Genomic DNA, 27,096 nt, shown 5'->3' with positions numbered 1-27,096 from the left:
GAGAAGCATATCGTGGAGTCTGAACAATGCTACAATCCAACAAAAAATAACAATTTGTGGTCTGAACTTGTCTTCAGCAAAACTAACAGTGTGAAGACAGATGGAATTTTTAAAAGCAGAAAAAACACATCAACACATAAAGTCTGAGTAGACTGCTTCCTTACCAAGCTCTATCTGCCACCATTCTTTCTCCTCTAACTTCTCTTTCTTTTCCCCTCCCCCTTCTCTCTGTCTCGCCCCCCCACCCCCCGTCCTTTTCTGTGTGGTCTTTAGGCTGAAATGGAAGCCTAGGGCCAACAAGCTGTCTCCACCAGCTACACTGATAAGACACATACACACACACATACAATACAAGTGCCAACAGTCACAATCACAAATGCTCAAGTGGCTCAGATGAACACACTCTCTGATACACGTACATTACGATGCAAGCGTTAAACGTTTCTTTTTAATCAGTTAAGACTGTCTGAGGAGACACCTACCAGAGGTAACATCCCTTTTTTACCAGCAAATTGTTCTCTTTCTCTCCCTCTCTCACCCTCGGTTTCCCACACACGCATACATGCAGACACACGCACCCACATTTCAAAATACATATAGAGCTTACATTGTAGACATTGCAGGGTTTTGACATCCATTTTCTTATTCAAAGACTCAATTGAAATGTGAAAAATAAATTTAGCTGAAGTGGAATAATCATTTTTATGATCAATTTGTCCAGAATGATTCGAAGAAAATGAATAGCTGAAGTCTGGAGCCCATGGATATCACCGAAGAATGGTTCTTCTTATTTGTAATGCTCTTCCAGGCTTTTACTATCAGGGTCTCATGAGCCATTAATTGAGCTGGGCTGCTTTTACAGTCACTGTCTGTCAGTACTGCATGGAGCTGTCCAATCAATGTGCTGTATTTGTCAGAATCTGAGTTGACACAGGATCTCTGTACACTTTAGTATTCATCCAGCTGCTTCTTTCTTTTGTCAAATCGTTTTTGAAAACTGATGGCCCAGTGCTATTCTTGACCATGGATGGCTATGCCATCACATTGTCTTCATGTGTTTTGCATATAATGTTATATGCTTTGGATGATGAGCCTTTTCCATTTGTCCGTATTACCATTATTCTGGTGCAGGTTAAGCTTAGTTTAGTCTGTTCCAAAGATTGCAGCTACAGAACGTTATGGAAAAGTGTATCTCCATTTTATTCTTGAAAATGACATACGGAATGCATTACCGTATTTGTTCTTTTGAAGTCTTCTCTTGAAGGTAGACTTGTATAACGATATCCCGAAAGATAAATTAAAGCTGAGAGTCTGCCTTTTGAACAAATATCCACTATAAAGTTTTAATTTGAATATGTTTTGGTAAACAACTAAAAACTAAGCCTGTGTCACTGTCATATATTATATAATATTTCTGGACCTAACTGTATATAATCTCATATTTATTTGTACTCATATTCATTTATTGCAATATCTATCAAGGGGCTGACATAAAACATTACATATGTTTCTAGTGTGTTCTTTAATAGATGTGGGGGGTGTCAGGTTCAGCTCTCTAATAGGATTTGTGTCCCTTGTGTCCAAAGGGACCTGCCTTTGGACCAGGGGGCCGGTCTAATATCAACCCGTCACCTCCCTTCCACCTAACCTTCCACGGTCCCACCTAAAAGCCCAACCACCCCCCACACCTTAATTCCCCCAGAGGAAATTGGTATGTTACGGACTTCCAGACTCCAGATTATTAAATACGTATCTAGTATCTGTGATTCACTTGGCTTAACATGAGACATTCTTGTTACTATAAAGCCACCCAAACCATCTGAAAAAGATGTTAACTGTGTGAGGTTTGAGGGAAAATTAAAGCTTAAACGTAGATTTTACTCTTGACTCTCTCAGTCAGAAGTAAATGTAAACAAGTCAAAGAATATTTGATCGCTGAAACAAACTAGTGTTCAATTGTAATTTTCAATGTTCCCAACTACATGAAAATGGTAAGAAATGTATTTATGGACCTAGAGCAGGTGTATTCAATTAAAAGTCACTGAGGTCCAGTTATTAAATTTTGTCCAAGTAGAAGGTCCGAACCGAAGTCCAGCTTGTGTCTTATAGTCTTCCCCTATGTCCACATTTTCATATGGTTTCAACAATATCTATGGTTAATATCCAATGCAGGAAATGAACTGAGTGTACAACTATCTCTTTTACCATAAATAAAAGTGGTCCCAATCAAATCAATTCAAGGCCTTTATTTCAGATTAAAGAAAAAATAAATAAAAATAAATAAATAAAAAAGTGCAAACCGAGTGGAATAACTCATTTTTCTCTTAAATTAAAGAGGTCCCAACCTGAGGAATCAAAGGCCTACAATTCAAGTAAAAAAGTCAACTCAGAAAACAACTAAAAAGTGCAAACAGAGCATTGACTTAACATTTTCTCTTCTTTGTTCTTAAAATAAGGAGGTAATGAGGGCATACTTTTCAAGAAAAAAAAAAGTCCACATCTTCAGAAAACAAGTGGGGGGGGGGTGTTTCTTTGAACTTTTCTCTTTTAATTCTTCTTCTTTTACTTTTCTTAATGAGAAAAATGGGTATGTGGCTGACTTGCCAGTAGTTTAAATCTTGGCCATTCTCATGCAGACATGTAGGTGTTCATTATTGAGCCTAGAACGGTACTTGTTTCTGACAAACATTCGTTTGCACGTTGCTGGGCTGTAAATGTATGTGTGATGAGTCGGGTAGACCGGTCATACTGTGCTTGCAGTTCGGTTATTTTGCGTGCCCTCAGCTCGGACTTCAGGGGATAACTTTGCTCAAAAGAGCTGTGCTTTGTTTGGTAGTGGCGCTTCACATTGCCGCTTTTAATTAATGCCACGTTTTCGGAGCATATGAGGCACACTGGTTTTGAACTGTTCGCCGGAAGAATGAACATAAATGTCTCCGTCCAGTCATCTTTAAAACAACGATTTTCTTCGTCTACTTTCCGCCTTTTGGAGCAAGCCATGTTACCTCGTAGCATTTCCTGCTTCTGAAGAGTGCAGACGTGTCTCTGCTTCCTCCTGCTGCTTATCGCTTTATTTGCTTTTAAATCATTTTACTTCTTTCCACAAGTCTTGGATATAATTTTATTCTTTTTCTTTTAAGTGAACCAAGACTTTTTAAAATCATTTTTATTCTTTTTACATCTTATCTGACGAGCCAGCGACTACAATCCTTTCAACATGCCCTGTGAAAGCTGTCGGATATATCAACAAGAAATCTGGGCGCTACAAGTAAGGATTTTTGCCTTAGAAACTGAAATGGGACTTCATGAAACGCTCCCAATGGAATCCAGTGGTAAGAAGTCCACATTTACTTCCAAAGGAAAGGGTGAAAAAACTGCTACCTCCAACTTAAAGCTAAATGATACTGTGTCTTTTCCAAGACTCTGTAAAGGCACGTATGATGGACTTGGTGCTAAGCCGAAGAATCGTCAAACTGTTGGTATCAACAGAGAATATGTAACATCACCTGGAATAAAGTTAACAAACAGATTTTTACCACTATCAGAGCCAAATGTGACTTAGTGTAACAGACAGAGAGACGGTACAAAGAAGCAGATGGACAGAGAAACTGTGCCATGTTTCAAGGTCAAAGATACTCTTGTGCTTGGAGACGGAGCCATATCTAATATAAACATAAACAGAATAGTTACTGTCAGCTATCCAAGTGCCACTGTCTCTGACATCACAAGATTACTACCTGAGGTACTGGCAAAACACCAAGGGGTGAAACAGCTGATTGTGCACGTGGGTGCAGTGGACATCAGAGAGAATCAGTCTGAAATCTTAAAAAAAGACTTTGAGAAACTGTTTGAGAGTCTTGATAAAGTGACAATACCAACATTCATAAGTGGACCTCTCCCAAACATCGACAGGAGGATCAACAAATTCAGCCGGCTGCTTCAGTTGAACACATGGCTGTACAAAGTCTGTGAGTCCAGAGGACCTCATTTCATCGAGAACTTTAATCTTTTCTGGCAAAGAGATGATCTCTTTCAAAGAAAAGGCCCACACCTGAACAGAGGTGGAGTGAGACGACTGACGGATAATCTTCTCCACGCTCTGAGGCATCAGAAGGGGCCAGGGCCAGGACCAGGACCAGGACCAGGACCAGGACCGGGTCCTGTGCTGCCGCAGAGAGAGAAGACGAGCCAGAGAAGAGCTCCTGCCTCGCCACCCAAGGACCCAGCAAAGGATTCAAACACTGCAGCCACAGCAGGACCTCCAGCATCCCGAACACAGGATTCAGCAGCTCCACCATCGCCTTCACCACGGGCCTCACCACAAGCCTGGGACCCACCTGCTGCATCTACACCCTCCAGAGATGTTTCACCATCGTTCTCTTCTCCACCGTCACCCAGGAGATTTCCTGATCACCTTGAAAGCTTGGTGAAATCGGGGATTAAAATGGTTCCTCTCACGCCAAACATGGCAAGATCAAGAATTCTATCCACAAAGAAGGGACAATCAGAGAAATCTGATCCATATCCCTTGCAAGAACACAGCATCCAGTTCAACTATAACTAATCTCAAACACGCAGTACTCAATGTCAGATCTTTAAGTAACAAATCATTCTTAATTAATAGTTTTATTTCCTCTCACAATCTTGATTTTATGTTTTTAACTGAGACGTGGCTCGACAAAAACACAGCTAATGCAGTCCTGATTGAGTCTAGTCCACCTCACTTCAATTTTGTGTCTGAAACACGAGAAAACCAGAGGGGTGGGGGGGTTTGTGCCATGTTCAGGGACAATATACCCACCCACAAGTTGTCATTTGGGTTTTTTTCATCATTTGAGTATGTGTCATTCAAAATGGAGATAAAACAATCTTCCATACTTTATATCACCATTTATACCACCACAGAATTGTTTTATTGATGATTTTACTGAACTACTTTCAATTGTGTGCACTGCTTTTGACTGTTTAGTCATAACAGGGGACTTGAATGTGCATGTGGACGTAGCGCATAACAAGGAAGCTAAAGAGCTCACTGCTGTCCTTGAAATGTTTGGTCTAACTCAGCATGTGACTGAGCCCACCCACAACAGAGGGCACACTCTAGATGTGCTCATTTCAAAGGGTGTTGTTATTTCAAACGTGAATGTCGTTGATGTTGCTTTATCTGATCATTTCTGTGTTTTCTTCGACCTATCTACTTTACCCAAAACACCAGCTGGGTCTGCAGTTGTTCGGGGAAGACTCATAAATGACAGAACAGGGACACAGTTTATGGAAATGATTAGGTTTGAGAACACCCTGTGTTCTGATGTTGATGATCTGTTGAACTCTTACACATCAAGTCTCTTAAATGTTTTGGATACCATTGCTCCTGTCAAGGTTAGAATGGTTAAAAGTAGGCAAAGGGCGCCATGGAGGAAAGAAGAGTCGGTCAGGGCACAGAAAAGGGAGTGCCGGAGAGCCGAACAGAAATGGCGCAAGTCAAAGCTCCAGGTTCATTATGAGACTTACAAAGAAAAGCTATGTGTGTTCAACCAGACTTTGCGTAGAACGAGGGAGAGTTATTTTTCTGAAATCATCAAAAACTGCAGTAACAACTCTCGTGTCCTGTTTGCTACAGTAAACAGATTAAGAAACCCTCCAGTTTCACTGCCTTTAGAACTCATTTCTACATCTAAGTGTAATGAGTTTGCAATATTCTTTAATGACAAAGTTCAAGGCATTAAAAATGCAATAATTTCCACAACACAAATAACTACTCTGCAGCCAGCTAGACACCTAGAGCTGACACATTTCACACCTGTTACTGACAAAACAGTCGAAGAGACCATCTGCAGTCTGAGTTCATCAACGTGCTGCCTTGATGAGTTGCCCACTAGATTCCTAAAGTCTGTGCTGAGCAGTTTGTTACCACAACTTGCTCATCTAGTCAACATCTCACTCCAGACTGGAACATTTCCAAAGGCCTTAAAAACTGCTGTCATTAAGCCTCTTCTAAAGAAGAGCAATCTTGATGCCACAGTACTGAACAACTACCGGCCCATATCAAACCTGCCATTCTTAGGCAAAGTCCTAGAAAAAGTTGTATACCAACAGCTTAGTGACTTTCTCCTGTCTAACAATGCTTTTGATACTTTCCAATCAGGCTTTAGGCCCCACCACAGCACTGAGACAGCTCTGATCAAGGTGACAAATGACATCCGCCTGAACACGGATGCAAGTAGAGTCACAGTCTTAGTTCTGATGGACCTGAGTGCTGCCTTTGACACAGTTGACCATGCGATCTTATTACAGAGGTTAGAAAACTGGGTGGGAATCTCTGGTCGTGCTTTAAACTGGTTCAAGTCCTATCTGGAGGACAGGAAATATTTTGTTGAAATTGGTAACTGTGTCTCAGACCAAATGGCTATGACCTGTGGGGTTCCCCAGGGGTCAATCCTGGGACCCGTATTGTTCAATATGTACATGCTTCCACTAGGCCAGCTAATACGCAGCTATAATGTGTCCTACCCCAATTATGCAGATGACACTCAGATCTACGTGTCACTGACGGCAGGAGAACACAGGCCTGTAGATACACTGTGTCGCTGCATCGAACAGATCAGTGTGTGGATGCAAAACAATTTCCTCCAGCTAAACTCAGACAAAACTGAAATCATTGTCTGTGGCCCACAGAAACAAAGAGAAAGTGTTATCAGTCACCTTGAGACTCTCTCTCTAAAACCTAACTATCAAGTTAGAAATATCGGGGTAATATTGGACTCAGACCTGAACTTTAACAGCCACATTAAATCTGTAACATCAGCAGCTTTTTATCCTTTAAAAAACATTGCCAGAATCAAAGGAATAGTGTCTAAACCAGACTTAGAGAGACTGATCCATGTGTTTGTCTCCAGCAGGTTAGACTACTGTAACGGCCTGCTCACTGGGCTCTCTAAACGGGCTGTAAGACAGCTGCAGTACATCCAGAACGCTGCTGCTCGAGTCCTGACTAGAACCAGGAAATATGACCATATTAGTCCAGTGCTCAGGTCTCTGCACTGGCTTCCTGTTGCTCAGAGAATAGACTTTAAAACAGCTCTGCTTGTGTACAAGTCTCTTCACGGTCAAGCGCCAAAGTACATCTCTGACATGTTAGAGCCATATGAACCAACTCGGGCTCTGAGAACCTCAGGGAGGGGTCTCCTGCTGGTGCCCAGAGTCAGGACTAAACAAGGTGAGGCTGCGTTTCAGTTTTATGCCCCTAAAATCTGGAACAGCCTTCCAGAAGATGTGAGACAGGCCTCAACTCTGACAATGTGTAAATCCAGACTGAAAACAGTTCTATTTAGCTGTGCATATGACACCTGAAAGTATTTTATCTGCACTCTTCACTTTTTAATTAATTAATGATTATTTTAATGGGTTTTAAATTTCTTTCTTTTTTAATTTCTTTCTTTTATTTTTTTTATTCCTTTTTAATGGTTTTATTGCCTTCTTGTGATTTTATGTAGCTGTAAAGCACTTTGAATTGCCCTGTGTATGAATTGTGCTCTATAAATAAAATTGCCTTGCCTTGCCTTGCCTAGTGTCTCTTAACTCTTCTTTTCTGCTTCTTGTTCTACTGTGATGCGCTGGTTAAACTGACGATTTTATTGGCTCAACTGAATGAAGCTATTGTCGTATTAACTGGAGTAGCAGCGCCCGCTGTCAATTAGCCACGACCGTCCAAAATAATGCGTCAGAAAAATTACCATTGGTCACGGGTCCGGACAGAACCATTACTCGGTCCGGATCCGGACCGCGGTCCGCCATTTGGTGATGCCTGACCTACAGGTTGTGGCTGTTGTGACATGTCTCCATCATGGCTCCATATTAGAAACAATACCTAGATAACTGGAAATTTTAAAGCTCATATGTCATCAATTATTACACTCAATAGTTGCATATAGGGATAGCATGAGAGCAAAAATTGTTGGTGATATGACAATTGAATTTATATCTATATTTATTTGTTCACGAATGCCTGTGCATATATCAAAATACTGACTCCCAGTTTCCTCAAACCTGGCAAACAAGGAAATCCCAGTTTAAAAACCAAAGCCACATTCAAGATCAGTTGAAATAACAAAAAAATAACAGTAAAAAAAAGTATAAGCTATGGTCTGGCCAGGTATGTTACTTGATAAAATCCGATAGAAGACATTTGGGTGATTGTGAAAAGAGGGACAAATCAACACAAGCCAGCAAATAACAGCTTAAAAAAAAGAACATCATATCACTTCATTAATCCATGCAACACTTCTGATCATTTATAATCAAAAACATACTCAGTATTGATAGATAAGACAGTGCCAAGCTAGCTCGCTAGCCAGGGTCCTCTCAAATTTCTCTAATTCTTCCTCCATATACATGCATACTTTGTTCTTATCAAATTTCGAAATTTCAAATGACAAAATCATAATTATTAATAACAGTTTCTTAACATTTGAATGATGAAACTTTGGATATTCAGATTCACCAGCTATCACTGAAAATATTCATTCACTTTTGTTTTTAGTATGTGTGTGTCTCTGCACTTATGGGTATGGATGTGTGTGTGTGTGTGTGTTACCAGAGTTAGTCCAATCCCCAAAATGTGACAGACAAATCCCACTAAGCTGTTAAATATTACACTGCTTTCAGACTCTTATTAAACACCTTTCTCTCTTTCTCCACGTTCACTCATCTCACCAGAACACTTCACCCGTACCTTTATCTTCAATATGCAACATATCACTATTCACATAAAAACAACAATTTTGTAAAATGCAACAACACTGCATTGAAGTCACAGAGTATTCTCACGACACACACAACTAAATAACTAAAACTATTCAGACAGAAGTGTGTGTCTGCTTATGTATGCGTGTGTGTGTGTGTGTGTGTGTGTGAGAGAGAGTGTCCTAATCCCCAGTGTTGGCTGTCTTGTCAGACTGTTATATTTGCTGGTATCAGTGTATCTTCTCCTTGCACCCTAATCCCACCACCTTAGCTCTGATATTTCATGACATTTATATGAATCGCCTTTCTCCAGATGAACGGACTGCAAGAAAGCTACAGGAGGGTGGGATGGGAAAGAGCTGGATAATGGAGGGAGAGATGGGGGGTTAAAAAGAAATGGACAATACAGAAAAAGGCACAAGATAAGATAAAGATGACTGTGTGAGTGTAAATGTCTACACAGATTTAAATTGACATATGGATGGATGGATGGATGGATGGATGGATGGATGGATGGATGGATGGATGGATGGATAAAGGAAACAAAAATTGAGGTAGTAGGGTGTAAAGAAGAGTAATGAAATGAGCTGATGGAGGAAGGGATAAAAAGGAGAGATACCGTAAAACTTAACTTAAAGGAAAGATATAAGGCTAGGAAAGGGGATGGGATGATGTGAAGATAAACAGAGCAAAATGGGGAAGGATGGTGGGTGGATAGTAAGAATGGTAAGATGGCATGATGGATGGACAAAGAAATGGGGGATAGAAAGATATGTTGAGTAAGACAGAGTGACGAAAGAGAGGTTGATGCAAATATAGATAGAATAAAAAGAGCAGAAGAGATGAATGATGCATATTTTTCTAACTTAAAGGGGAAGTTCTTTTTTTTTTTTTAAACCTGGACCTTATTTTCTTGCTTAAAATACGCTCATCTACTCACCGACAACAGTTTGGTGAAAGTCGGCGTCCCTCGGACGCTATAGATTACTCGAGATCGGCGTATATCCATATAACGGGAAAGAACAGGGCATTGACAATACAGCCTCTAAATAAGGGATATCTGTCTTTGTTTCACCAATACTTTAAGACCAATGAATGAATGAACGCATACTATTGCACTGTTAGTTCAGAGCTGGCGTTTTGTTTTATTGGGGTCTAACGAGGCTTTCTACACACGTATCTACTGGGATGGCGTCATCGATGCGCATGCTGCAGCAGAGATCATTCAATCCGTGCTCTGTGACGGTCGGCTATCTTCACACTGAGTTTGCTACTGCTAGTTTTGTGCAACATGTCAATTTGGAAATACACAATAACGAACCATGTTACCAGCAGCAGTAGCAAATTTCCGTGTAAAGATGCTGCTGCGTAGACGCGTGTGTCGAAAGCCCCTTATAAGCCGCCGAAAGCCCCCAATAACAACTACATGGCAGCTCTGAACTGCCGTGTAGTTGTTATTGTTGTTATTTTGTTGTTATTGGGGCTGTAGTAGTCTCTCATTCACAGGTCATATGAATGAATTGGATTATTTTGAAAATAATTATGATTACAATTAATTCAATTCCAATTGGCTTGAATTGGACTATACTATTTAAGTGCCTTGAGATGACATTTGTTGTATTTGGCGCTATATAAATAAAACTGAATTGAATTGAATTGAATAGTCATTCATATAATCTTTAGATCATGTCCACATTTATGTTAATATAATATTTAGATATTTAGATAATATCCAATATCCAATGTCCAATAACGTTACATATTCACCAGGAGCCTAGGCAAATGCAGTCACAGTCAGTAAATTACAACCTAACTAACTCGGATGCTTGATTATATGAAATATGTCATTTGCCACAGCTCTTACTCCAAAAATTAAGATTAAGAGGATGATTTATAGACCGAAGTTGATATTTAATCTTTTGAAAAATTGATAGTGAATCCACTGGTTATAAATATTGTACAAAGCTTAATTATTTTATTAATTTATTCCAATTTGCCCTTTAGTCAAGGTTAGATTCATTTAAACCGATGCACCAGCACAGAGAGAAAAACAAAAATGACAATCATGACCACCACTGAAAACACACACAACAAATGGACTGCAGAACATTTACCTACCCTCTGCCCTTGGTTCGTCTTGTATCATCTCTCTACTAAGGTCCATAAACACAGACAGACACATATACATAAACATGATGCCACAAGTTGACCTTGCAGTGTGCCCGCCCCCCAACACACACCTCCACCTCTGTGTGCGTGGCAGTAATTAGGCCATGCATCTGATTGTCATTAAAGAGCACCAGCAGATAATGAACACACAGTGAAGCCACGCTCACCATCAAGCTGTCTAATGGTTCTAAATGGCGCATCACTCTCAAACATATGGCGGCGACTAGCATTAAATCTAAAATGTTCACAGTGCAAGAAGCACTACACAGGACACAGAGTACCCCGCCACTGATAAAGCTGCAGTGTCTTTGCTTATTGCTAAAAATATGAGCAATATAAACCATGTCTGTGTACCACATGCTAAAACCTTACCAGCTGTACATGTAACATTTATGTACCACAAGCTGCTGACTTGACATTTGCAGTCATTGTAATGGTGTTTAAAAATCTGTTTAATGACCTTGATGACATGACTTGTACTTGTCTGAATATAGATCTTAATGTCACTGTAAAAAGTTGCAAATTCTGGAATCCAAACTTTAGTTTGGACCTTTTGAATCTTTTGGAAGTTTTATTAGTTTAGAAAAAAAACATTATGGTCCAGTCCTTAAGACTTCACGCAGACTTATCATGAATGAGTCTTTAACTTTACACTTAGCTCCAGGTCAAACAGAAAAAGCTTGCCTAAAGGAAGTCTCTCACCTGTCTTAAACTCTCAAATAATCAAATGTTTAGTTGTTCCTGATATTGTAAAATACTACTTTTTTAGATTTACTATCCAAGATTTCGATTTTTTGTCCTTTATTACCCTAAATCTCTTACTACCATTCCAGTCTACTTCAGTTTGTTTCAATAAACCTAAATCTTAACTTGTACTAAAATCATTTCGGGTCTCACTTGGACTTTGCGCCAGAAGACTTCTAAATAACAGGTAGATACAATACTCGAAGCCAGTTTGACTCGTGCATGAGGGGGACATTGTTAATCACAATTAGTCATGGGTCATTGTTTATCTGGGCAGAATACACATAAAGTGTATACTTTACAATATCACAGATATATGTGAAACATCTGAGCTTAACCTTGTATGTGTGTGTTTGATCTGTAAAGCAGTGAACTGTAATAATTTAGCAGGTTCACCCCTCAGTTTGTTGTTTGGAGGTTTCACGGATCAAAGCTTTAAGTGCAGACAGATATTCATACAGATAATGAATGGACTGTTAATGTGCTGCTGGCAAGCAACTAATGGATACACACACATACAGACATAAAAACAAAGACACACAAACAAACAAAAATACACTTTCCCTATAAGATGTACACAAACACACACACACAAAGGAGGTAGCTGGCTAATGGCTGTCACTGTTGACTGATCACAGCGATCAGGCTGCTGCAGCTCTAATTGCAACTAAACAATCTGAAAACAACCAGAGTCATGTCTGCTGGAGCAGGAGTGGGAAGAGAAGAGGTGGAAAGGAAAAAAAGAACAGGTAATAGGGAAAAGAAAAAGAAAAAAGAAAACAAAATGAAAGTGATTAAATGAGACGAAGGAAAGCAAAAACGGATCAAATGGAGGGTAAATTAAAGGAAAGGTAGAAGAGGGAACGATGCATGAAACGATATACACAAGAATAAAAGGTTTCACAAGTATAGCAAGGAAAATGGGAATGAATGAAGGTGAGGGTAAAGAAAGGGAGTAGAGATAGAAGAAGGGAATAAAGTGCACGTTAATGAAAAAGGAAATGTGTGGAAGAGTGACGGAAGTAAGAAAGTTAAAAAAAAGAGAACAATGAGAAAATGGGAGAAAATTAAAAATTGTTTGGCCTGGGAAGTGCACTTCATTTGCTTGTCTTAATCACAATTCAAATACCTCAACAAATTCAAGTAGACTGACGACCGACTAAACTTCTCTTAATCTGGAGAAAAAGTGCCACCAAATTATGTCACTTTGACCAGGTTTCAGGTCTGCTATGTACATATTTTTTGGGGTTCTTCAAAGGTCTGATTTGGATCACATCAAAAATGAAAACACTATTCAAAAGTACCCCTCCTCTCCTGGTAAATAAGAAAATTACAATAATACGTTATCTACTAACTGTTTTGCAGTATTGAAGTTATAAAACACATAGCATATGTTTTGAGATTTCATTGTTTGCACACCCACACAATGTCATTGGCTGGTGGCACCACTTCTGTTAAGGTTAAAAAAAAAAAAAAAGAGACAAAGACAATGCTGGTGATGGGCAACATCCATGCAAATACACCATTGCACAATTCTAATGGGTTATACAGTGGGTCTACTTTTTCCTAACTTTTTATATAGTTTTTGAAGGAACATCCTATTTAATCTGCCTCGATTCCTACTTTATCTGCCTTAAGTATCGAGGGACAAAAATGGACAAAAATGATCCATAGATGACAATGTTAATGTTGAATATATATTCAACTCATTGCCTTTTGTTTGTTTTTTAGTTGGTTTTCAGTACAAACTTCAATTAAACAGAACCCAAAGGGAACGGAAAAACCAGGATATAAAATGTCAGCCAATACAAACCATAAAAACATATCTAGACAAGGTTATGACTAAGTGTGTGTTAGTGTGTGTGTGACAGCTAAATGGAGTATAACAAGGTTCAACCAGAGAGGAAATGGAGGGATATCAACCAGAAAATAAAGAAAAAACAGAAAGCACATGAGCTGAATACCAGAAATCTTCTAAGCTAAACAGAGATAAAAATCACCACTTGTTGTTTACCTTGACTCCTTCCACTGCGCAGGGTGGCTGTTGATTGGCCGACGACTCAAAAAGGACTTTGAAGGGCTCCTGTGATTGGCTGGTATAGAGAAGCCGGGCCTGGATGCAGTGGAGGGCACGGAGCATCCAGCTATGTTGGCGCCGGATCTGCCGCTGGAGCAGATCCCACTGGCTGGAAACCATATGGAGGACATCCTTCAGACCTGGAGGGAGGGAAACATAGGGATAAAAAAGAATGAGAGAAAAGTAACAAGAAATAGAGACAGACCGATCAAAAGAGGAAAATAATGAAAGAAACAGAGTAGAAAGACTTTTAACAGGTAACCCATAAAGAAATTATTTAACATAGAGATAGAGCAATTCCCATCCTAAGAGGGCACCTCGGGTCTGAATGGGTCAAGTGGTGAAAAATAAAACAATAAGCCAATAGTTTTGTTTAGTTATCATACTAGTTTCAGACAAACTTTTTGTAAGATCCAAATAAGATATTACTATGATTAGGGTGTTTACATATTCTAGTCGTATCCCTGTTTGAATGTTACAGACCATAGTTCCATTAGTAAGCCATGACAATGTTATGTCCCCCTATGCCACTGCATTATTTGCACCCGTATTCGCACCCAAAGCCATAAATATGACAATGTCATTAAATACACAGAGCATTAGTTATCTGCATCATCCCAAATGACTCAGCTGCTGAAGCTTGTGTTGCCAGATCATCTGACAGAAACAAGCAAACCGATCTATGAAAAACAAGCCCAAATAATCAACTGGGTTCTTATAAATCAGCCCAGAGCTGATTATAATGAACTGACCTGGCAACTGTGGAGATGAAAGCATGCTTTGTGAAGAAGCTGTTTATGTTCTGCAAAGGCATAATATGGAGATTAAGTTATACACAATGTCTACATAATGCAAGTACTCTCCACAGCTTAATACAGTTATCAACTACTACAGAGTATTTGGGTTAACTGGATCAGAAAAAGTTTTTTTACCTAGCAATGTCTTAATTAAATTTTTTTTTTTTTTTTAAACCTGGACCTTATTTCTGGCGTAAAATATGTTCATCTTCTCACCGATAACAGTTTGGTGAAAGTCAGCGTCCTTTGGACGCTATTTAGATTACTCGAGATCCGCATATATCCATATAACGGGAGAGAACAGGGCATTGACAATACAGCCTCTAAATAAGGCATTATCTGTCTTTATTTCACCAATAATTTAAGACGAATGAATGAATGAACGCGTACTATTGCACTGTTAGTTCAGAGCTACCATGTTGTTGTTATTAAGGGATATCAGGGGCTTTCTACACACGCGTCTACTGGGATGATGTCATCGACGCGAGCCGCTGCAGCCCAGCTTATTTATGATGCATGGGCTTCATTATCTCAACTCCTGGCTGGGGCCTTTCTGTGTGGAGTTTGCATGTTCTCCCCGTGTATGCGTGGGTTCTCTCCGGGTACTCCGGCTTCTTCCCACCATCCAGAAACATGCATGTTAGGTTAATTGGTGTCTCTAAAAATTGTCCTTAGGAGTGAGTATGAGCGTGTGTGTGGTTGTTTGTCTCGTTTGTCTCTGTGTGGCCCTGTGATGGACTGGCGGCCCGCCATTGACCGCTGGGATAGGCTCCAGCCCCGCCCCCCGCGACCCGACCGACGGATTCAGCGGGTAAAGAAAATGGATGGATGGGCTTCATTATCCTCATTGTCGTAATGAAGACAATCAGGGTAATGCTGTATGTTGTTGTTCAAGGGACAGAATAAAGATATTCTGAGCATCACATGTGAAATGTTTATTTTCATAATATCAAGACCCAAAATTAAAATGTACAAATATATAAAAAAAAAAAAAAAAAAAGAGAAGAAGAAGACTCATAAACCAAATTTCCAATGTAATGTAGACACTCAGCCGATGATGAAAGTTTTTTTGTTGGTGTTGTTTTCCATGCAAGCCATTTTGAGCCACTGGGTCTTTGTCTGCTTTTATATCTTTCTCCTGCCATCTCATTCTTTGCCTTTATCTCTCTCTGTCTCTCTTTTGGCTACATTTATATGAGCTTTCCTCTTTGAAGGTCACTCTGTTAATCCAAATATTAATAATGAATGGAATGGGGTTGGGGCTCGGTTATGAAGACCCATATGTGTTTCAGTGTGTATCCAAGTGTGTGTTGTAATTGTGGAGGAATGTGTATGTGTGAGAGAACATACCTGATTGCTTGAAGGTGATGGCACTGAGCAGTGCTTTGCCATCCTCCATTATGCTTTCCTTCAGACTGTGCTGACTATCCACATTTAGTTTGAAACTCTAAAACAAACACACACACAGAAACAAAGGTCATCATTCATATCCAGATATTTGCATTTGGATACTGATTTGGAGCAAGGTCTGATTTGTACAAACAGGCCTAAGAAGTCAATAAAAAGAAACAGTAAGACTGTCAGACAAGACAAAAATAAAAAAGGATCAACAAAGTATAGGAATACAAAAGCTGAAAACAAACATGTGAAATTGCTTCACATACAGAAACAAATAAGAGCTGGACATCCATCTTTTACACTGTGCTTACACTTGTTGATAATTTTCTTATTCAATAAAGGATTATTAATAACAATTGAAATGTGTCAATTTGACCTCTACATAAATACAGTTGCATAATATAAGTAAAATGCTTAAACTGATTAAGTGCTGAAGCTTCTTGATTGCCAGGCTTTTAGGGATGGCAATATAAACACTGGTTTTCTGTAAATATACTGGTTGTGAAAATAGCTCCCGCTTCACAAAATAAAAAAAAAAGATAATTGTGGTAAAGCAAGCAAGAAATGCATAAGGAAGAGCTAAAAGCAAAAATAGAGAAGAGAATAGATATTATACAGTATGAATAGATGATAAATGGATAGCTGGGTGGATAGATGGATAGAGGCACAAAACAGCCCGAGGCAGTGTTGGCAAACACTCCAGTCAGGTCTCTGAACACCATTACAGCCTTTACTGATCTGATCCATGTGTGTGTGTGTAAGTGTGAGTATGTGTGTTTCTCAAGGTGCTCAAGCCCCAAGACTTAACCACCTCTGACAACCTGCTGTGCTGCAGTGGGAAATGCTGCACAATTATTCAGTCACACACACATCACACACACACACACACACACACAAACAAACAAGCTTGAGCAGCTATCCTTATTAGGGCATTGCACTGACTTCCAGTAGTTGTGGACAGCCCAACCCAAATACTACCCCAAACCCTTAACCATTTCCAGTTCATGTTTGAACCTAACCGGCATCCTACAAAACAAAGTTCCCCTTCCTTTGGAATCAAGGAGGACTGATCCCAAGGCCAGTGATTCTACTAGAAAAGGTTCTAATATAGCCGCGTTTCCCCTGTCAGTACGGTTCGGGTCACTTCGTATCTGTACGGTACGGGTCGGGTCGCTTTGGGGTCAGCTTTGCGTTCCCACAGTACAAAGGGGACCCTCAGGGGTGGGCGGAGTGCGTGCCGAAGCGTCACAACGTCAATTTACGTAAAGACGTGACGGCATATAATCTGCGACACAAGCGGAACAACTTGATTGGTCATATGCTCGACCAATCACCAGCTCGCAGTGCTTTGGCCTCCCCAAGGGAACCGGTCCTGTGTGCTAGGTACCCCAAGCAGAAGGGTTACAAAAATGGTAACGGGAACCATGGGACCGGTATGCTTTCGTGGTAGTGGAAACACTGAAAAAAGCGAACCATTCTGAAGCGACCCATACCGGACTGCATAGTGGAAACAGGGCTTAAGGTAGTGAAAAATAAAAGAACACATGCTGCAGATGTAGTGTAGTGCATATGTGTCCTAGTTGTGTCTTATACCTTGAGATTAAGATGAATCTATTGATTTACAACAATTGTTTTCAGATTTCTTATTGGCCACTGCAAGACTACTAATTTTTTGTCTTCTTCAATTGGCTCCAGGTCAGACAAGAGACGACAGTGACTCACGTCCTAACTAGCTGCACAAAGTGGTATTACAAGAGAATCCGGTCTGTACTAAAGTTCTCATTGTATATCTCAGCTGCACGTTTTAGGTTGTCATTTTTCAGTTTTGTAGCTACACTTAATTTTTCCAGAACAATGACAATGTTAAATTCATAAAGACTTTGACTTTATTTGACAAAGAAAATACAAAATTAATTACTGTTTCAAAACTTTGTTAAAAAGGTGCTTTTTAAGGAAACACACTTGATACCAAATGTTATTTTCTTCTGTTTTGTAAAAAAGCTCATCCCCACACATCAGCCACTGTGCAGCCCTGATTTCACTCTGCATTTTCTACTAGAGACATTCCTCCCTCTGCAATGAAGGATAGATTGGCGATGGCATCGGTCAAATCATGACAAGGTCAGATCTCCACACCGCCAATATTTATGGAGCAGGATACAAACAGTGGAGATGAATGGAGCGATATGCTTTAACCCCTCACTGCTAAAAAGAAGATAGGAGACACTAGCAGCAACAAGCAGTCATTATTTTCAGCATCTACATCGACAGGTTATTTTTTGTTTTAAAATCTATCATAATAACATACAAGTATAAAATATAAAATATAAGTTCTCTGGGCAGCAGTCAAAATACACAAAAGTAATTGATGAACAACTTTTCAAAAAAGAGAGAAATTAAACAAATTTTACAGTTTAATTGATTATCAGAATTGAATGTTTTTATTGGAATATTATCATCATTATTATTTGACATCCTTACTGAACAAGTTTTAGTAGTAATAGGGTAGGTGAGGTTAAAAAATAATAATAATATGATGGTTATATAAATTCCCAATGTATACGTTCTTGAAAAGCTTTTACTATTCAGTACATCATGAACATCATCTTGAAGGAAATGACAAACAGAGACCTTCCTCTCCCGCTGATTAAGTTCTTCTCTTCAAGAGAAAATACGACATCTTTCTTAAAAAGACATACTACATTCTGCTGTACATACTACATTTACAGATAAAGAATGAAATATCACTTTGAAAAACAAAAATCTGCCGCATCGCTTTACCATGCCCTCACAGCATTCATATGTCAGCACTATCCAAATAAAACCTGATTGTCTACATTCTGCAGTCATTACTGCCCTGCAAATGTTGTAAATTACTTCAAATCTCATGGCTCATTGAGTAATTTTACAGATGAAGCCGCCACTCTACCCCACTTTATTTCCAGATAAGCTGATGAAATACCTCACAGCAAATAAACATAAAATACATCTATCAGAGCTACAGAAAACACAGCGTGACTGTCTGCGTCTCTGGGATAGGGCCAGTTGATGTTAGGAATGAATTAGGTTGTGCAGATTAGCCAGGCTATCAGGGAGCGATCGTATATCAGCGCCTTATTCCTCAAGCGATTCGGCTCAGTTTCCTCCATTTAATATATGGAGAGCATAGAATCGATAAGAGTAGAACATCCAAACATCAATCACACAATGATAAGGCATGCAGAGCAGCTCTGCTTTTATGCACGTTAGACAGCAGGCAGTAATAAGAGGCTGTGTATGTATGTATTGGTGTCTGTGTGAGAGGAAAGGAGAGAGAGAATGGGAGAAAGTGTCAGTCTGGGAGCACGACAGAAAAAGAAGAGAGAGGGAACCCAGGACAGTGTGCATGTACTGTTGAACAGCTAAATTAAGGCAAAATTAAAAGACCCATCCTCCTCCTTCAAAGGTCTTATAGCAAAAAAATGTGTTATCGGGAGGGCTGATGTACAGTTTTTGCTTGTCAAAACAAATAAACATTGAGAGGTAGCCCTCAATGAGATGACAGCAATGATCACAGTTGTCCCAGTAAAGGGAATATTTCTGGACTATGTCTGCAACATTTCACTTCAACACATCTTAAAAATTGCTAGGTACCAGGTAAGTTGGAAGATAGGACTCAATTCAATTCAGTTTCATTTACATAGCACCAAATTACAACAAAGGATAACAAGGATTCTTGCAATAATTAAGAAGCAACATGCATCCTTCCTCCAAAGTGCACAAAGACTGGACAATCTCCATCTTCCACAAGCAACAGCAATGTCATAATGATAAGACACATTTCTTGAGGACTGCAGAAACTGGGCATTAGCTCCACACAGTTAAGCATAAGACTGCTAAACCATAATGTACATGCACTGCCTTGATTTGGGTTTTCTATGTTTGACGTTGTGATCACATTTGTTGCAAGGTTACTTGCTGAGCTGATGTTAGTATCTTACATGGTGACTAACAACCTTCCTGTTAACATTTCACTTTGAACAGAAACTGTTCAATTGCCTCTTTAAACCAGAAGTAGTTACAGAAAGAGATTTAAATATTCAGCTCTTCAACCATTTGTTTGTGGTGTTGTACCATGTGTGCTGAAGCTTGCAGATGCTAACACACAAGGATACACAATGGTCACTGTCTGCTTTGTACATGTCACATCCGTCCCAGGCTGCCATGTAGAGAACAGACACCCAACACTGATGCTTGTGTTAACTTATGGGTTTCTGGTTTCAGATCGTGTCCTGTAATTTATTATTAGAATTATTCATTTTATTGTATACTAATAACTGTCCAAAGACATGTACAAATAATAAAATAATATAATAAAACTATATCCCCAACATCAGTCTGCAAACTAGGAGAAGTTCATGTTTGGCTGCCAATATCTACAAAGTTTGGAATTTTAGCAGCATATTATCACAATGACAGACATTACACTGTCAGTACTCTTTGCCTTTTGAACAAAAACATGATGTTTTGAGGAATTTCATTGAGAATTAATTCATAGTGCTTTAAAAGAAAAAAAAGCAGCTTGTGCATTTGTGTGTATATTATTGTGTGTCTGAGAGCGTGTCATTTTTATGGTAGGGGAAAAGATACAACTTCAAAGGGCAGACTCCTGGGGACTAACAATGAGCAGCAACACACTGAATCTAAATGGCCTTAAAAATCCTTAAAAATATTAACATTACAAAACACATCTTCAGTTTTTCAAGTAGAAATCTTATTTACCTGCTGTCGTGTTTTTTTTTTTTTTTTATGTCAAGATGTTAAATAGCAGCAGGCTGATTTGGGGGTGCCAAAGCAGGTTTGGCCTTAAAGGTTGTAACTCCCCTCTCTGATTAACATACACAAAGTGGTTTGAGAGGCAAGCTGCTTCAAAGTCTGAGTGATCAGATAACCTGTTAGCATTAGCATATTAGCCTGGAGCGCAGGGTAGGATGGTCTCAGAAGCCTACGTAATACCATTTAGCTTTTAGCACTTGCATATTAGCAAGACGCTAGAGGTGTGCAGCACTGATACTGAGATGACATTGCGGTTTGTCATTGAGGTTGTGTACTTAACTACACTGATCAGAAGTGCACACAGACTCACACATATACACACACACAGCAGAGGAAATTGAGTTGATGAGACATGATCTGATCAAAGAGTCTTTGTAATAATGATGATCAAATTGTTACCATTCATACAAAGTTGAGAGAAACTACAGGGGTATGATGGTATTACTGGAGGACTATTCCTGAGTTATTGCACATTTATGTGTCTCCTCTGTCTTTTGCTTTCTCTCTCTGTTTTCCTCCACAGAGCTACATTAAGCAATACATTTGCTGTTCTGTTTCTCTCCTTCTTTTTCACTCTTTCATTTTATATTGCCTCACTCTGCCTCTTTCCTCTTTCTTTCGTCATCTCAATATCTCAATTTTCTTTCCTGTTTTATTTCATCCTCCTCTTATCAGGCCCTCCTGACTGCCCAATCCAATCTCTTTCATCAACTATCTCTGTCCCGTCCTCTTCTTCAACTATTTCTTTTCTTTCCTCTGCCCTCCCCTGTTCATACCTCTTGGACAACAACCATATAAGACAACATTTTGGCTTTTTGTCCACTTTAGAGAAGCACTTTTCATGCCTCTAAAATAAATATATCCAAAATAGATAAAGCTTTGCAAGGCTCATGTGCATGTTTACTCAGGACTCTGCACATGCACAAAAAGTTAATTAGAATAGCAGTTACACATATAAATGTATAGAAATTGGCTTTTCTCATGGATTTTTCCCTAAACTGCAGTAGCCAGTTTTCTCATTGAGCTTACAGTTAAGGTATCAGATAGCTGGAGAAGTTGTGTCATACACTGGTTTCTTCTGCAAAAATGAATGCACCAATTGCAACACATCACTGACCAACACAAAAACCAGCATGTTCTCAGGCTTTACATGCAGCTGTTTTGACAGGACCCCTTGGCGTAATAATGCAATGCAGAGGAACAACTTTTGCATCTGTTTTTAATGTGAATGGTAAAGAGTGACCCTGGCTTAGTTGGTTAAAGTGCCTCTCTAGTACATCCATTCCTGGATCAAATCCCAGTAGCGTCTGTGGTGGGGAATCACAGAAGGTTAAGTGGTTGTCTGTCAAATGTTATGTTGAAGTGGCCATGAGTAAGACATAAAGTGTGAAATTGTTGTTTGGTCATTTTAAGTTGCTTTGGATAAAACAAAAAATCTTAATTTATAAGGAAGTGTCATTTAAAGCCGACAATAATCTTTCCTTAACCTAACAAAGCAGTTCACAAACCTAACTGTGTAGTTTTAGCGCCTAAACCTAACCCAACCAAACAATTGTGTTTTAAATGAACCAAACAATAAATGAAACATTGAATGTAAATAAGGAACCAAATGGCAGTCCAAATGTCGTCTGGAGACCAGATCTCGTAATTTATAGTTATGTGATTCTCCTCCACTCCCTCCTCCAGGTACCTTACGAAAAGGTTGTTGTTTGTTCATAAGTTTGGAATAACATCTGTTGCATTTGCTTTCACTGTCAAATTTAGTCGTGCTTGTAAAGACCCCCCCACACACACACACACACACACACGCACACACACACGCACACACACACACACACCCCGAGTTGCATATCTCAGAGACTCCATGGGCTTTGACAAAGTACATCTGCCAGCAAAATTATGCAACTCCATGCAATTGGGGTTAAATAATTTTGTATTATTCTGTATTTGATATCCTGGAATATTGAATGGATTTCTGAAACCGAGGATAGGCAACCACACACAGCAGGAAAAAAATATATATATCAGCCTCAACTGCTTCGACTATGCCTAACTAAATGTTGGCAGTGTTATTGTTGTTTTTCAACCAAAAGAGACTCAATTGATCCTGTTCTCTCCTGGTTTCTCTTTGGATGCTTTGGTATGGATGTTGATCTTTAAGAAAATAACCTGAGAGACTTAAGTGATCATTTTTGCACACAACCTGCATGTTGAGATTCAGTCAGTATATTACGCATTAGACTTCTCTCCCTTGCTCTCACACCTCTTTATCTAACTCTCCCCCTTGTGTTGCCACCAGTAGTGTGTTGCTTCTAATGGGATTCAAAGGCCTGGATCACCCATCAAACCCAATCAATAGGCCTTTCATTGGCCGCCATCTCTTAGCGCCTTACAAAGAGAAGTCTGTGTGTGTGTGTGTGTGTGTGTGTGTGTGAGAGAGAGAGAGAGAGTGTGCATACTCGCATCCTTTTGCCTCATTGATCTCCCTGGGGTTCCGGAAAGACCTGTGCTTATTCGCTCCACGCGCCCTAAAACACACATCTAGATGCACACACGCCACACACACAACCACACGCACTTGCCAGCTGGACCAAATATTCAATTGGGAAAGCAGCTCCACTCCTCCCACTGTTGCCTCGGAGCTGTGTGTGTTTGTGTGTGTGTTTACGTGAGTGAGAGAGAAAGAGAAGCTGTGTGTGAGAGTATGTGTGTAAGACAGAGACATACAAGAGTCTAGAGTCTCCAGGTATTTTTCCTGGTGTCATAAAATAATGTGATAAAGCTAAACCAACAATGAATTGTCAATGTTAACAAGTATTGTGTATTTATTTGCTGTGATGTTTTCTTATTCCTCTGTGCAATGGAACTCAAAAACTATTAAGACCATGTCAGTGTGTTAACATTTTCCCACAAAGACTCTTTGTATCTATTTTGAGTCAGTGCAATATACACCAATCCTGATGCCCCTGATACAAGGAGTATTGAATGTGTATGCTGTCATACCAGCACGCTTAGCCTTATTTTCATAAAACCATATTTGTGGGGATCATTTCTGCTCTTTGTATTTAAATGTAGACTGGAAAGCACTGGACTGGTGTAAGCATACACTCAGACCTGTTCAACACAAACTTGATTGTTACGTTGATGTTTGAAACTTAGAAGAAGGGACAGTAGCTAAGGTCTCATCTCTGTGTTCCATATTACAGCCAGTCCTCTTGTTCCTCATTTTGAAAAGATGCTGGTGCAGAGCTGGTGCTAGAGCCAGGTCAGTGCATGTTTAACTTTGGAACCTTCTAAGAACCCGTCTGTTTTTATATAGCCAGACCCACCACGAGCCTTTAAATGTCTTAAATGTATAATTTGACAATCTTTCTGGGTCAATTCTAAATTCCTGTGTAGTGTAGGGACACACTACCTTGTCAACAAGGATCGCAATGTTTGTCTCATTTTCTTTGCAAACCAGTCACAAGTCCAGTTTACAAAAACTGCTGTAAACTAAATCCAGTCTTTTGGGATCCACTGAATGGGGCCTTTAAAATAAAAAGAATAATTTCACAAACTAAATTTAAGTTTCGAGCAGGATCTATAAATGGCAGCTGATGATATTAAAACAACTAACAATGTTTTTAAGTAAAGTTGCAAACTCTGTGTCTACATTAAGTTAAAAACCACATTCAATCATACATACCACTTCCAGCACAACTGGCAGCATTAACAAATACCAGCTGGGATTATTAATATGATTAAACTTGAGGAAAATGGCAGGAACAACAAACTTGTGTTTTTACACAGCTGTTTAGACTTATTGTCCATGCTGAATCTTAACATTCTTTTTTAAAGTCATTATTCTGTCTTGAACAAAGAGGATTAGGTGCTACATTGGCTCTGTTTTAGTTGGTCTGATTGGTCTCTGTCAGGGGACTCTGAGCTCCTGATGAATTTTATTTTAGCCAACAACGCCATTATCACATATCACATATCCCTAAGTCTTATGTCAACTTCACAAACAACCTAGTGTTGGGCAAGTGTGTAGGGAGGGTTGAACTCTCACTTGCAGTACAGCATTTATGCATGCACAGCAGAAACGCTCTCTCATTATTATACTTGTCTCATTGCAGATACTGTTTTGTGTGCTTAAAAAATGTACATGCCTGTTTTTCTAAGAGGTTGGTTTTGGAACTGACCATGTGCCTCAGATGTGTATTTCTCCAGTTTTCCATCTATGTTTTATTGTTTAACTTTATCCATTGCTCTATTTATAAACCTAACAATGTATTTTTTATTACCAAAGCATAACTGAGTGTAAGTGACAAGAAAGTAGAAAAGTATTACTTCAGAAAATGCTGGGTCCAATGTGACTCAACATTAGGTCTGCTGAATGTCAGTCAGCAGATTCATGTAACCAACCATCCACTGCTACCTTCTGTGTTTTATGAATGTTAAAAGAGGCAAACATTACTTTTATGAAAGAAATGATTTAAGAGCCTTGAAATTGTCGTCATTTTACCATTTTTGAGAAGTTATTGTGTTTTCCACTGTGGACAAACATAGCTATTCCATGTTCAGTGAGGCTTGTAGATGGAAAAACAAATAAACATGCAAACTAAAGACATCTAATGGGCTCTAGATGACCATCAATACAACGTCTTTATCTATTTGTCCTCGATGTGAAGAGACATGTCTCATACTAAACCAAATTAAAAACTATTATGCAAACAAGATAGCCAATATGGAATATGGAAAAGGGACTGGATAGTGTAGTGGTAAGATTGCCACCTTTCATGTAGTTCATGTCACCTGGGTTCAAATCCCCGCATGAAAGGTACTACCTCCAGTATGGGTCCTTAGGCAAGACCCCCTTACCCTACCTGTAAGTCGCTTTGGATAAAAGCGTCTGCCAAATGCATAAACATACAATATATTCAAGTGAGCCAGGCAAAGAAATAGACAGGCTACTTTTAAGCAGCTTGTCTTGCATTTTATAGTTGTTGCTCTAGAGTCTCTAGAAGTGGTACTGTTGTATGGGATCTTATTTTTGTTTCTGTCCTATGGTATATTCCATTTATATCTGCCATTTAAGTCAGTCAAACCTCACAACACATGAGAATACAGACACCGGTTTCTTTTGTCAAACTTCCTCCACATAAATTTCTGTCAATATAAAATACAATAGGAACAGTTTAGCAGCGTTCTTTCCTCGAAAATGTCTTGTAACAGTTTGTTAAATGCAGACATCTTGTCAAAAAGAAAAAGAGGAAGATGAAAAATGTAGAAAAAAGAAAGAGAAAAAATGACAGAAAGGAGAAAAACTGATATAAAGAGAGGGGAAGAGTAGAGAAAGCGAACATGGCTTCACTCTGCAGTAATCAACAAGGTACATGCAATTATTCATCTAAACACGCACGAATAACTACAAAGTGCAAGTGTGACTATCAACACAAAAACAGTCAGTTAGCTAACATGCTATCAAAAGTGTAGCAGTTCAAAGTCCTATTAGTGATGCTTTTTCATCCTCTTTTGCTTTATTTAACAAGACATGCCAATTAAGAGCCAGGAATTCTAATTGAAGCTAACCGCCTCTAACGTTAGCGCTACTGGCATCCACAACAAAGTCAACACATGTAAACAAACCAACAAACAAACAAACTTACACACACACACACACACACACATTCACAAAGCTGAAATAAACACTGTATCTAGATAAGACATCTGTGTGCTCGTGTGTGTGCGCGTGTGGATCTGTGTACATGATGATGTTCTGCAGGGATGGATTTGGAGATGCTGATTTGGAAATCTGTCTAGGAACATGCAAATATATGCAAATAGTACCTCTGTGTTTGTGTGTGTGTGTGTGTGTGTGTGCATGAAAACACAGGCCTACTATTGTGTATATGTTTGCATTTGCAGACTAGTATGCAAATACAATCTTTGGTAAAGTATGTGTGTGTATGTGTGTCACATTATGCATCACCTTTTTTTTACATTGATATGCACTGATATGTGACGTGCAATTCTTGATCGCTGTGTGCATATAGGTGTTGGGGTGTGTGTGTGTGTGTGTGTGTGTGTTCCAGGGGAGGGAGTGGTGCATTGATAACAATAAAGACTGTTATTTTCCAAGTTCTTCCTCAAGACTGTTTTTCTGCATGTGTGTTCATTCGGCGATGTCACGTTCACTGATATGCTTTAAATCATGTGCAAATGCAAACTACCAAAACAGACAATATTTGAGCTTCTGTCTTTGGCAGAGTACATTAAATCAAAAAGAAGCAAAGCTAAAATACGAGAGCAAAGGCAAAGCAGATGGTCAGAAAATTAGGAGAGATAGAAAATGGAGAGCAGGGGCAGTAA

The 27,096-nt window shown here is 39.3% G+C and overlaps 1 protein-coding gene across 3 annotated transcripts in view; it reads right to left on the bottom strand.

Moving 5' to 3' along the window:
* The window catches only part of akap6 (A kinase (PRKA) anchor protein 6), a 302,904-nt gene that overhangs the window by 185,054 nt on the left and 90,754 nt on the right, over positions 1-27,096 (bottom strand). For all 3 annotated transcript variants that reach the window (XM_075448839.1, XM_075448841.1, XM_075448840.1), the window contains exons 12-13: positions 15,880-15,976; positions 13,670-13,872 (exon numbers count right to left, since the gene is read on the bottom strand). In XM_075448839.1, coding sequence (XP_075304954.1) covers positions 13,670-13,872; positions 15,880-15,976 — 300 coding nt within the window. The remainder of the gene's footprint in view (positions 1-13,669; positions 13,873-15,879; positions 15,977-27,096) is intronic.

Source organism: Odontesthes bonariensis, chromosome 17 (assembly GCF_027942865.1).
Source record: "Odontesthes bonariensis isolate fOdoBon6 chromosome 17, fOdoBon6.hap1, whole genome shotgun sequence".
Classification (NCBI taxonomy): domain Eukaryota; kingdom Metazoa; phylum Chordata; class Actinopteri; order Atheriniformes; family Atherinopsidae; genus Odontesthes; species Odontesthes bonariensis.
Note: the sequence above shows the minus strand (reverse complement) of the source record. Positions and strands in the feature narration are given on the sequence as shown.